Source organism: Priapulus caudatus, unplaced genomic scaffold, assembly GCF_000485595.1.
Source record: "Priapulus caudatus unplaced genomic scaffold, Priapulus_caudatus-5.0.1 Scaffold298, whole genome shotgun sequence".
NCBI lineage: Eukaryota > Metazoa > Priapulida > Priapulimorpha > Priapulimorphida > Priapulidae > Priapulus > Priapulus caudatus.
The window spans coordinates 238,954-252,395 of record NW_014577359.1 but is presented as its reverse complement, the minus strand read 5'-3'; the positions used below and the strand labels follow the sequence as shown (position 1 = coordinate 252,395).

General features: G+C 42.9%; 2 protein-coding genes across 2 annotated transcripts in view; one reads left to right on the top strand and one right to left on the bottom strand.

Annotated features, from left to right (window-relative positions):
* Positions 1-13,442, bottom strand: part of LOC106808704 (disintegrin and metalloproteinase domain-containing protein 12-like) — a 102,891-nt gene that overhangs the window by 12,572 nt on the left and 76,877 nt on the right. The window contains exons 8-9 of the mRNA XM_014811533.1: positions 11,721-11,807; positions 10,856-10,927 (exon numbers count right to left, since the gene is read on the bottom strand). Coding sequence (XP_014667019.1) covers positions 10,856-10,927; positions 11,721-11,807 — 159 coding nt within the window. The remainder of the gene's footprint in view (positions 1-10,855; positions 10,928-11,720; positions 11,808-13,442) is intronic.
* LOC106808718 (fructose-bisphosphate aldolase-like) lies at positions 1,286-4,425 on the top strand (the record flags this gene model as incomplete). Its single annotated transcript, XM_014811547.1, is given in 5 exon segments — positions 1,286-1,424; positions 1,829-1,934; positions 2,464-2,638; positions 2,877-3,076; positions 3,357-4,425. Coding segments are annotated over 5 exon segments (713 nt in total), but the record flags the coding sequence as incomplete, so codon positions are not given.

Below are 13,442 nucleotides of genomic sequence, written 5' to 3'. Positions count from 1 at the left end.
AGGGCCCTGCATACCATCATCTCTCCTCACCAAGCACACTGACCTGCAAGCACATACCATCATCTCTCCCCACCAAGCACACTGGCCTGCAAGCACATACCATCATCTCTCCCCACCAAGCACACTAGCCTGCAAGCACATACCATCATCTCTCCCCACCAAGCACACTGGCCTGCAAGCACATACCATCATCTCTCCTCCTCACCAAGCACACTGACCTGCAAGCACATACCATCATCTCTCCTCCTCCCCAAGCACACTAGCCTGCAAGCACATACCATCATCTCTCTTCCCCAAGCACACTAGCCTGCAAGTATGTGCTTGCAGGCTAGTGTGCTTGGTGGGGAGAGATGATGGTATGTGAGCCTGCAAGCACATACCATCATCTCTCTTCCCCAAGCACACTAGCCTGCAAGCACATACCATCATCTCTCCTGCCCAAGCACACGAGCGGCTTTTCCCCAACTGTGTTTGGTCGTATATTGATTTATTTTAAATGTCAGAGGGTGTTGGCTGTGCGTGACTTTTGTTATTGTGCCTCGCTTTGTAATGACGTGGTTCCTGTCTAATGTTTTGTTAAATACAGCGAGTACTTGCTACGGTGTGTAGGTGCGTTACTTAAAAATGCCGGGGCATACGATGAGATAATATATAATGTAGCAACGCTAATGTCATTCCGCGAAATCATCTAATACCAGCTCACACACATGCTAATTTTACACCATACCAGCTGGCTAAAAGCAACGATCTATCTCCGGACTGCTGGACACGTAAACAGCTACTAATAGACAACCAGGGTGCAACCGCACACACACCGTTAGTTTTCACAGGGTTTAGTTTCACGCTGCACACTAGCCACATGTAGTTTGTGTTATAGCTTAACCCCACACATTACACATCTAAAACTATCTATATGCCTCTATTCTTAAATTGCCGCTATGTGCCATCAGCCATATGTCATACGATGAGATAATATATAGCAGAGAGGGTATGATTTGTGTGTTTGTAGTCAGAGCGTGAGTGCGTATAGGCATTTAAAGACATGTGCTGTATCTCGCACCAAGCTTTGTATTAATCAGACAACATTCAACTGAAATTTCGCGTAAAGCAGGGGTCCACGCAGCGAGCCCTCACTGCCACTGATTCTCCTCATCCCCGTACGACTACTTCTCGTGCGTGCGTGCGTGCGTGCGTGCGTGCGTACGTGTGCGTGCATGCGTCTGTGGGCGGGTAGTTTAACGTTGTCATGCTCGGAGAACGCTGAGTGTGTGTTCTTCCCCCCCAGGACTCGACGGACTGTCAGAGAGGTGCGCTCAGTACAAGAAGGACGGCTGCGACTTTGCCAAGTGGCGCTGTGTACTGAAGATCGGGCACAACACCCCGTCTCCACTCTCCATCCTTGAGAACGCCAACGTACTCGCCAGGTAGGCGATCCGTCGCCGACGCGCGGGCGGCAGCTTCCGCCATCGTGTCCGACCGTCCAGTACACCAGTTACCGCCGTCAACGTCGTCGTTAGGTTCCTGAAAGTCGCGACTTTAACCAAAGCGGCGTTAAACGAAGCGCTCTGTGATCTGATCGCGTTTCCAAACAGGATGGCTTTCATATATTATATATAAAATATAAATGATATATTAAATATATTATATATTATATTGTATATAAAAGTTGATAATTCACTCACGTCTAAGTTTCAAACACATTAAATTTTTATAAATCAATAAAGCAAACATCCGTCGTTAAGTAAAGGGTAAAATTAGATACGGTACATAGATTAGTTCTCATAATTATATATATATTGAGCCGCGAGAAACTTGCTCTTACCTTCAGGTATGCAAGCATCTGCCAGATGAACGGTCTCGTTCCGATCGTCGAGCCGGAGATCCTCCCCGACGGAGACCACGACCTTCGAAGAAGCCAGAAGGTCACCGAGAAGGTAACTAGTAATTCACTTCTGTCCTGTAACAGTAAGGGTAACTAGTAATTCACTTCTGTCCTGTAACAGTAAGGGTAACTACTAATGTACTTCTGTACCTACTGTAACACTAAAGGTAACTGATTCAACTGTAACGCTCTTCTAGTTCACATTGTTGGAAGTTGCTTCACGCCAATTAAATAACCGTTATTTCTAGACATTATTGAGTATCAGAAATTCCGAAAAGATGTCGCATGGCAACAGTAAAACGTAGTAGTAGCCTTAGTGTTGTGCCTGTAACATTACTCTTGGAGCTTGCGCGTAAGATTTTGCTTCTCAATAACCGACGGCGATGTTTGCGTCAAATTGACCACTACTTCTAGATGCGAATTTGGTTGGGGAATTTTAAAGTTGCGCGTCAACGGTAGAACCGAGTAGCGTTAGTTTTGCTCCCGTAATGTTAATCTGGAAGATGAGATTTTGCCCCATCGTTCGCTGACTATATAACGACGTCTCAGCTGATTAACGACTTCTCGTTCGATCCTCTCAGGTGCTGGCTGCCTGCTACAAGGCCCTCAGCGACCACAACGTGTACCTGGAGGGAACACTGCTGAAGCCGAACATGTGCACACCCGGCATGGGATGCGCGATGAGGGCGACGCCCGTGGAGATCGGCATGGCAACCGTGACGGCTCTGTCTCGCACCGTGCCCCCGGCAGTCCCAGGTACTCGCGCACGAGGGTTGGTGTTTTGGCGTACATAGCAGACTTGGATCGGCCAACTCTTCTTGATCCGATAGAAAGGAACAAAGGTAGCAGAGCTGGAGTTTCGGAATCGCTGTGTGCGTCGCGAAACACTCGCGAGGTCGCTACAGAGCATTCATTGCGGTTTCTCACGCTAACCCGTCCTCGAAGCTTAACGAGCGTTTCTAACGAGCGACCTTTCTCTCCTCCCCGCACGCAGGAATCACCTTCCTCTCCGGAGGACAGTCTGAGGAGGAAGCCACGGCCAACCTGAACGCCATCAACCAGGTGCCAATCAAGAGGCCGTGGACGTTGACCTTCAGCTTCGGCCGCGCCCTTCAGGCGTCCGTGCTTGCCGCGTGGGGCGGCAAGACGGAGAACATCAAGGCAGGACAGAATCAGCTGAGGACACGCGCTAAGGTGACGGACGGCTCTCTCTCTTTTATTTATTTTTTCGTGTGTTTTGCGTGCTGAGTAAACGTGATAATTCTCATGCGTACTGCGCTCGATAGAGAGTTGAAGTTTAAATATATATATATATATATATAGATAGATCGATATAATATATGTATATATGTTATAAAGTATAATAAGGTAGCGATGCGGTGCTGACTGTTGGTACATCACAGGATGAGTGTCCCGGCTTATACTATGTCGCTTTATATTATAATAATTATTAACGCTATGTTGCTTCTTGCAGGCCAACGGTGAGGCAGCCATGGGCAAGTTTGGTGGCGGAGCAGCCAGTGCTGCTGGCGGACAGTCTCTGTTCATCGCCAACCACCAGTACTAGAGGGCAGCACTTGTCTAACAGTGATTCGCAGGCAGCAACGTGATTGGTTAGAATCATGTTAAACGTTTCGTGCATCTTTTCCGTCAAATGGCTGTTATAATTTCAAAAGTTTATCCAGCAGTTACAAACGATATTGTTATCGGGGGCATGCTGTATAGTTGCATACAACAGCACAAATGAGATCTGCAAAGCATCCGTAGGCTCGGTAACATTGGCATGTTGCTAATTTCATGTACTATTCTGTATTGATGTGTTGTTGTTAGTTGGAAGGTTGCACATAGATAATAACATCAACGTATTTGGACAGCCATGTTTATATACCTAAAGATCCAACACTCTGTTCTGGCCCTCACCACCTAGTAAGAACAACAATTTATTTTAAGGTGCAAGATATTCTATGCATGGGCCGATCTCACAGAAACAACACCTAAGTATGAGCCTCGTGTCAATTGTTATAATTCCAACGTGATGAGTTTAATATTGGAATGAATCTATGTTTGTGTTCTTGGCAATGATGTCAGTTGTTTGCTGGATGAATTAGGCACTTGGCTGTGTATAGTTGCATGGGATGTTACCAAAAATGTTACTGGAAATATTTACTTGAGCATTTCATGTAAATCGCTAGACTCTAGTCTATTCCTTCAGATAAAACGGTTAGTCAATAACGTTATTTCGTGAACAATGTGAAATCCTTGCTTTCAGCTGCTGGCTATATAGTGGACTAATAATGTTGATAATATAGATCTCAAAATGTCATTTATGTGTCTATCCTAACAGGGCTGGCATGAAAAATAAACTTTAAATTCTTAGCTCACACTGAAAATAGTCATTGTTATTGCTGTATCATTTATACATTACCATCGTACTGCACCATCATCTAGCAATACATGAAATAGTCCTCAGTCACGTAGCTGTTCAAGTAAAGTGTACTGTAACAGTTCTTGTTAAGCAATAAATGTTGAGGTTTATGTGTACATCAACAAAAGTATTGTGCATTGTTGTATTATAGTCCTGGGTTAATTTTGGCTATATAGCTTGCATTTTATTGGAACAAATACTTCAGAGATAGAAAAATTGGAAGGGGCAGTACACATCAAGTTGCATACTTATCACACATACAAAGTGTAATGTGATAGCTCTACAAGAAAAGGTCGGTTTTATTTCGACATTGCAAATGAATTGATTCCAACATTGCTGAAACGTATAATGTGTAATAACTGCATAAATGTTATAAAAGACCTATAGAAAAGTTATAGAGGACCTTCATCTTTAGTATCGACTAACAATATCATCTACAACAATTTATTCTGGTGCGTTTAAGCCTGGCGCACATTGCCGAACATTTTCCCGAACAAATGTTCGTCCGAACAAATGTTTTTGTCTGGCAATGTGCGGGTGGAAAATTGCTGAGCGCACATTGCCGAACATTTTGCAGCGAACAATCTCGTGGCACCGTCTAGTAGCTGTGTTGTAAAGATTCACGTGATCGGCGCATGATTGGGCACAAAAATCATGTGACCACATATCGTGCTGCTATTAGTTACTACTTTACAAATGTTCCTAGAATTGTTCGACATTCAGCGCACATTGACGAACATTCGACGAACAATGTTCGAGATATCAAACATTTCCGATTTTCAGAAACATTGTTCGGAACAAATGTTCGGCGACTTTTTTCACCGCACATTGCCGAACATTTCATGGAACATTGCTACGATAAGACATTGTGTGTTGCTATCTAGTTTTAGCCACGGGTATTGGTCGTCGTATTTTCCATGTAATCGCTTCCAGACCTCGATCATGTCACCCTGTCTTCTTCTGTATAAAAGTGATGGTAATTTTAACAGGCGTAGCCTTTCATCATACGGCAGATTTGTTAACCCGGGTACTTGTTTGGTGGCATTTCGTTGTACGCTCTCGATTTTCTTAGTGAGACCGATCTCGTCTGATAATGGGGCCCATACCGTGTTACCGTATTCAATTATGGGTCTTACCATGGATTTGAACAGTAATCTAAATATATCTTTTGACATGTAATGGAAGGTGCGCATGATTATGCCGACTATGCCCTTTGCTGCGCACACTTTCGTATTTATATGGTCTTCAAAGGTGAGGCGTTTGTCCGTGATAATACCGAGATCCTGCTGTTGCTCAACGAATTCCAGAACAGACACTGTGTTGGCTTCCCCTCTCATTTTATAGCTAAAGTCAGCGTGACCTGTTCCTAGTCTGAGTACTTTACATTTTTTTGGATGGAATTTCCTCTGCCATGTACACGCCCATTCTTCTAACCTATATCCACGTCTTCTTGAATGTTTTGACACGCTTCTACGCTACTAACTTTGCCATATAGTTTCGTGTCGTCAGCGAATAGGCGGATTTTGTTGTGTATACCAACTGGAAGGTCATTTATGAATAAAATGAATAATGCCGGGCCAAGTGCACTGCCTTGAGGCACGCCACTTGTTACTGTAATTGGTGTGGAAAACTCGCCATTAATCACCACTCTTTGTTCTCTGTTGCTAAGGTATTTTTTAATCCAGCAAAGTGTGTTACCTCTGATCCCCAGGGATTATAACTTACTAGTTAGGTGTCCGTGTGGCACCTTGTCAAACGCTTTCTGAAAGTCGAAGTATACTATATCTATGGGCTCTCTCTTCTCCAATGAGTCAGTCCATTCTTCCAGAACAACCATCATCTGAGAGCTGCATGATCGGCTTTTTCTGAACCCGTATTGCTCCGCTGCGAGTAGGTTCTCTGCAGTCATATGATTAATGATGACTTCGGCGACCATCCCTTCCAAAAGTTTGCATAGAATGCAGGTCAGGCTCACCGGCCTGTAATTTTCTGGCAGCTTTTTGCTCCCTTTCTTAAATATTGGCGTCACGTGTGCCATATGCCACATATGAGGGACTTCGCCCGATTCGAGTGATCTCTTAAATATTACTGTGACCACTGGGGCAATCACCTCTGCTAGCTCCTTTAGGATGCGAGGATGGATGTTATCTGGACCTGGTGATTTGTTTGCATCTAGTGCTTTTAGTCTTTTGGCCACATCGTTAACATCTATGTGGACATCGGGGGCTGTCTTGTCATGTTGATTAATTACTGGCATATTTGAAGTATCCTCCATAGTAAATACGCTACCGAAGTATTAATTTAGTAACTGAGTATTTCTAACTAGTATTTCTAGGTCAGTGATGGCATTTTTGTCTTTAGTTTTCAGTTCCGGTATTGTATTTTTTGCTTTCATCTTGCTGTTCGCCAGTTTGAAGAAGTTTTTAGGATTGGATTTGTATTCCATCGCAACTTTTTTCTCGAAGGTCCTCTCGGCAGATCTATTAGCGGAACTTGATTGGTTGCGTAGTTTATAGTATTCTTCTACACCTTCCCCAGTTTTTACGAGATGTCTGAAGGCTCGATTTTTTGATTTGGACAGTATATCTGTTTCTTTACTCCTCCACACGGCTCTCTTCTTGTATTCGTCCTTCACTGTTATGGTCGGAATGAATTTAATACTACCTTCGTTTAATACTTCGGTAAGTTCATAGTAGATATCGGCGAGTGGGGAGCTCTGTGGGTTAAATTTCCACACATGTTGTTGTACAAACTGCCTGAAGCCATCGTAATCTCCATTATGGTATTTGATTACTTTTCGTGGCGACTGTCGGTTAAACTCAACGTAGCAGTTGATGTTAATGAGCAGTGATGCATGGTGACTACGACCGATGGGTGCAGAGAAGTCGATGTCATTAATCATGTTGGGTTCATTTGATATTACTAGATCTATTTGTGTAGGTGTTTGACCAGGTCTGTAGTGTGTAGCTCGATCTACATGTTGTGTTAGGTACAGGTCATTTATTACCTTATAAAATTTCGAAGCTGGATGATTTTCACTGGCTCTACATCTGTTAGAGTTCCAACAAATTTCTCGAAAATTGAAGTCACCAGCCAGGACCATATGCGAGTAGTTTAGGAAAGAGGCCCACTTAATTTGATTAACTTGATTAGCTGACAGACTGTCATTATGCTCGGTGCTGCTGTTAGGGGAGCGGTATACGCAGCCTACCAAGAGCTTGACCTTCTTGTGGAGACGGATTTCGCATAGGATGCTGTCGTGCACCTTGATTGGACCATCGATCTGTGTAACGTCCAGACTGCATTTCGTCCACATGACTACACCTCTGCCCGGGTTACCAATGTTATCAGGCCGGCATTCGTATCCTGGGATTACTAGCTCAGTGAGCGCTAACGAGTTGTCATCTGTATTTTTAGAATTTATTTCGGTCAGACCTATAATATCAGGAGAAGTTACATCAACCATGGCAAGAATTTCAGATTTTTTGTTGGAGACCTAGCGTATCAATGTTGCTGTAGAAATACTTTAAGCCATGTGAAGTTCTAACGTTCCAATCCCTGATTTTTTTATTATGCCTAGTTTTATCAATTTGCAAATTTGCAATTTTTTCGTAAGTGTGTGGTCTTATTGATTTTCCTGGGGGATTCTCACTTTTCTCAAGGTATCTCTGAGTATGATCCACTTGAAATTTTTGATGCCGGTTTTTTCCAATTCTGCCTGTCGTCGAGTTCTCATAGCTCTTAGAATTTTTACCTCTTCGCGTTGCATTGGGGGGAGGTCTGGGGCCAAGTGAATCGTCAACTTCTTTTTTGTTGAAATGTCTAGTTTCTTTAGTGCCTGCATTAGTGTGGAGGGATCCCCCTTCTCCTCGAAGGTCGCTTTCATGGGCCGAAAGACCCCATCCTCGTTTTTTGCCCCGACCGGGCCGACCCTAATTATTTGTTTGACGTTTGTAACCTCAACCTGTAGATTATAATCTGTGATGAATTTGTTAAGCTCCATGGTATTGTGGCTGACCTTGTCTGCGGGTACCATTGCATCACTCTCCGGGATATTAAAGAGCATCAGTGAAGTTTGGCGTCTCTCGCGTTCCTTGAGTTCTCTGATGATTTCAGTTGCAGATGCCGAATTGTTTTGGAGGAGGTCCACCTTTGTTTCTAGTTCTTTGATTGTATTCTTTATGTCAACCTGTGTGGCCATCAGCGTTTATATGTATGACGATTTCCACGCTGGCTGGAACGTACGCATCCTTTTGGTCTTATCATAGACACGCTGGCCATCTAATTTCTCCTCCTGCGACTTACGTTACTTACGTTTACTATGCTTCACTACTTGTATCACTACTATAGTCTAGATATCTATTTGTATCGACTGCTTCAACTGTTCAAGTAAAACAAAACACTCATGCGATGTGGTTGCGATGTAAATACCTCGCTATAAAAGCGTATATCTGATTAGTTGTGTCATTTATACAATCAGACCGTTTGTTCTATGTCAACAGCTACTGTCAAACGATCGATTAGTAGACTGGTTCGTGGCCCCCATTGTTTAACAATGTTTGTACTGTCATAGGGTCTATCGTGCAGAGCGTGCTAGCGTCTACTTGTACTAGCGCGTCTAACAGGGGAAACTTTTTGATGGCAATGAGTTATATATATAGCTCTTTGGATCTTGGTTGAGAGAAGCTGCCGCCGGAGGCTATAGTAAAATCGATGGGAGGATGGGAAATTGGGACGGGGAGGGACGGGGAAAATAACTAGTCCGCAGGACTAACGGCTATGGGGCATTTACTAGTCCTTCTTATTTTTTACTAGTTACAGACTAACGAACTAGCGTTAGGGTCAAACCCTGTAAAAATTAATCAATTGTGGATAATGCTTACTGCTAAATGCACCTGTTGACAATGACTAGTATTTAGCTGAATCTGGTGGGATAGAAGTACGTGTCATGCACCCACTGAAAGCGCATTTCTATTTCATTATGCTTGCAAAAAACGGATTTCGCTTTACAATAAACAACACTGCTACTACTTCAAAGTGACACAATTATGTGGTACAGTTTACTGTGCTGTGTTTTCACCTTCCACCACACACCTGCGCATAGCAGCAAACAGGTTTTTTAACCGTTATAAATAATAAATGTGTAAACCTGTAATTATAATATATCATAATATATATATATATATATATATATGTAGTAGTATATAGGTGACCATTTGTGTGAATTAGGTGCTGACTCTGACCTACATACTTGTGGCAGCTAACAAATTAACGTTTATTGCATTTCTAGACTGTTACTATAGTACCGAGCATAGGCAATAGGGTATACACTGGCATAATGGTATATAATGGTATATAATATATATATATATATATATATATATACATATATATATATATATATATATATATATATAAAGTAGGGCATATGTGTATGCATACAGACATTTCTAACAACAGCAACAGTGGATATGTGCGCGCATCGCTGGATTATTAGGCCAGCGACACTGCCATAGTCAAATAATGCTATAGTAAAAAGGATGTTCTGCAGATGACATTAATATTGCATATGTCGTTCAAATTCATCCGCCGAGTTATGATCCACATTGAATAAATCAGACGGGCAGGGAGTGCTCGGGAAACATGAGCTTGCAGCATACTGTAGCAGCTTTGCACATCAGTGTGCGAACGAGGAAAATAAAGGGGAGACTGTGAGGCGCTATAGACTTTCTGGGTTAACGCGAAGCAACGTAGTTATCTTTCCTCACAAGGCCCTTCACACCGGTCAAACTTACATATACCTCTCCAAAGACTACCCCCCCCCACCCAAATCAATTATCGTATAAAGTTGCCACCGTGTGGCTGCGCAACTATGTACGCTTTTCACACACATGCAACTCATTCACACCGTCGCCTCCAATTTCCTATACATCGCTCTCACTTCGGTTTCCCAATGCCACAAGCTACTAGGCTAAACTAGGCAGCATCAGTGGGGTGGAGTGGTTACCATCCCAACCGAGGAGGACTGTTGGGATGTGTCAATGACACTAGTCGGCATAGCACTGCCAACACACAGAAGCAGCCCTGTGCGTCTGTCTGCTATAGACACAGCACAACCTCTTCGCTGGATTGGCACACGTGTAAAGCAGCATAAAGCACCAAAGCGCGTCCTTATGGTATTATTTTGCAAGCGAGTTGGGGCCGGCTAGTTGGATCCGGAGCAGATGTTGCAGCTGGAAACGAGTTGCGAACACGCTTGTTTGTGGGCATGACCGACAACGTGTTAGGTAGGTTAAGGTTTTGCTGAAGCCATACGAAGGATGCGAGCTGATTAGCTGAATACATCTACCTCAGTGGCAACCAAGCTGAACCCACTGCTGTATCGTCATTCTGTTATGGTTTACCAGCAGCTTCAGGATGCTGTAGGTCAGCAGGGCAGGATGGCAGTCTAGTTGTTGTTGTACGCCCGAGTTACTCACTTACGTCAGGTTACTACTTCACGTTATAAGCCGTGGAATACGTGACGACATTAACATGGAAATACTTACAGCATTGACTACATTCGCTATTTCTTTTGACCGTGTGATGACCTTTTTCAAATCTCTGTCCCAGGATTCAAACTGTGGGAAATAAATAGATGGGTAATGGCATCCGGTATATGATAATATAGCGTACTAGGAATAGACAAATTACTACGGCTAATAACATTGCGTCACTAAATAATGAGAACACAATTCAATGCGATTGCATTTGCAGGAACCTTCTAGTAACCACCAGCATCTACTTCACTTATGAAGCTAATAAATCACTATCATCATGCCATTTATATCATCCATGTAGTGAGACTAGATGCAATTAAAATGCCAACGACAAATTGAATCCCTTTCTAAGAATGCACGCCATATTACTGGCCATATTAACTTCCCCATAATTACTAACACATGCATTGCAACATTCATAAAATTTTCTGCTCTACGTAATGCAAATTTGTACAAGCATTGCATCACAGATCGGTGTTGCTAGAGATTCATACATATATACTGGGGGTATAGTTGTTGCCCCATAGTTAGCGGAGCGGGGGGCGGGGGGCAATTGTCTACCGTCACCTGTCTAAAACACAACCCGTGCGTGGGCAAAATGGGTTAGCTACGGCCCTGATACATATATTTATATATACACATCTATATATATATATATATATATATCAAGAGTACATAATAGAGAGTATAGTCTCTATTATGTACTCTTGATATATATATATACATTCATCTGTATCTATCTTATGGACGTAGTTTATTTGATATCAGATTACAGCCTGTTTTGCCATCAACAGTATAAGATTTACATGTTTGTTATCAAATCAAGATTGAACAATAAATGCTGTTCATGATAGCAAACAGATATAATATATACCTCTCTCTTGTCATTGACGATATATAGCTCGACATATTTGGAGTACTGGTTGCTTTCGTCTGGACCTTGTACATAGCGCTTCCTCCTCTGTGTAAGAAAACATTCTAATATGAGTGCTCACACGTCAGCAGCAACGCTATATTGCGTTCTTAAAAGATTGCACGGCTCGCTCGCGTATTGAACACTTTGCGAGTAGCTCGGGGACTAATGGAAACACCTGTGTTAATAATAGCTTGCTTATAGCGTGATGAAAACATGTCGACTGGAATGCGAACGCAATCACGATGCATAGTTACGCGAAGATTTGCCAAGTAGCTAGAATCGAAATATGGCTTCAGTTGACAATGTGAAAAATAACATCCACCCGAAGGTTCAACAGTGTAACACATGGTAGATGCTGGGTGTGACAGCGACAGGCTGCAGACAGGATCACAACAAATGCCTAAGCCTGTGGCTGGAATGCAAAAAAAAGCTCGGAACTCGGGTTTTAACGGCCGAGGCTTCCATGGCAACGGGTCAGCCGCCACGCCGACTGCATCAAGCGTAGCCTGGCAGCCTTGAATCGCAATAACCACGGGGTACGGTACAGCAGGAAGAATGTAAACATGGCAGATTTATCCATCAGCGGCATCGCTTGGGGATGCTGCGCTGCTGCTCTGCTATACGCATAGCTAAGCATCCATCCGCCGCCCGTGATGCATGGCAGCATCCATCGCCCCCACCCCACCCACAAACCCACACCATTCAAGGACAAGTTATTCCACTGACCAACTCGTGTGGGAAAGATGTCGACTGGAATATATATATATTATATACGTTAATATATTTGATCAAATGATGATATTACTTATAAGTATTATACGTATTATCCTGTCTTCGATTTGACGGCTTTGTGATGTCATGGATTTACGAACTTGTGCCTATAACTTATAAGACCATAGCCACTGTATAATTTCACTGTATAGAGAACCGCTTCAGACAACCACACACGATTAGATTACCAACCTATATTACCCATTAGCTTAGTTTAAAAATCAAGATTAGACTTTAATCGGCAGACAAAATTTACCCCCTTTTCCACTTGATTCGCGAACAGTCAGCAGTATAGTGCAATAAGGGGGCCGGGGTTGGTATTAATAGAAGACGAAGCTCAATATAGTCTTGAGACTGACGTCACGTCTTGGTTTGACGCATACAAGTGGTAAATTTCCATACATTCGTAAGCAATTACACGTAAAATGTACATTCGAGTTTCACTCGAGAGGCAAGGCCTGGATATAATATGTCGCTGACAGCGGATCGACCTTGTTTGTCGTGGCGGCTGCCTTCTGTAACACAGTGCCAAGCCGGATGGAGAGCTACGCGAGAAGGTGGCAATCAGAACAGGAATGTATAACATAGATAGATAGATAGATAGGATAGATAATATAGATATCTATATTATACACTACTGATAAGAAATGTATCGGCTGACCAGTTGGACAAGAAACAGCTCAGGGTGAGGAGATTTCGTAGTGAAATAACGATGTAAGAAAAATATCTGTTTCCTTTACGCTTTTCTTCAACGCCTATCACACAGCAATGGCAAAGCCTGCCCCTTACATACATGACATATGAACGTCACAATGCCACTTGAAAACATGCTAACTCGAAAAGCCAATGTATAAAATTTCATTTGCGCTTTTCACACATGAACATATCGCTCATCGCCTATATATATAT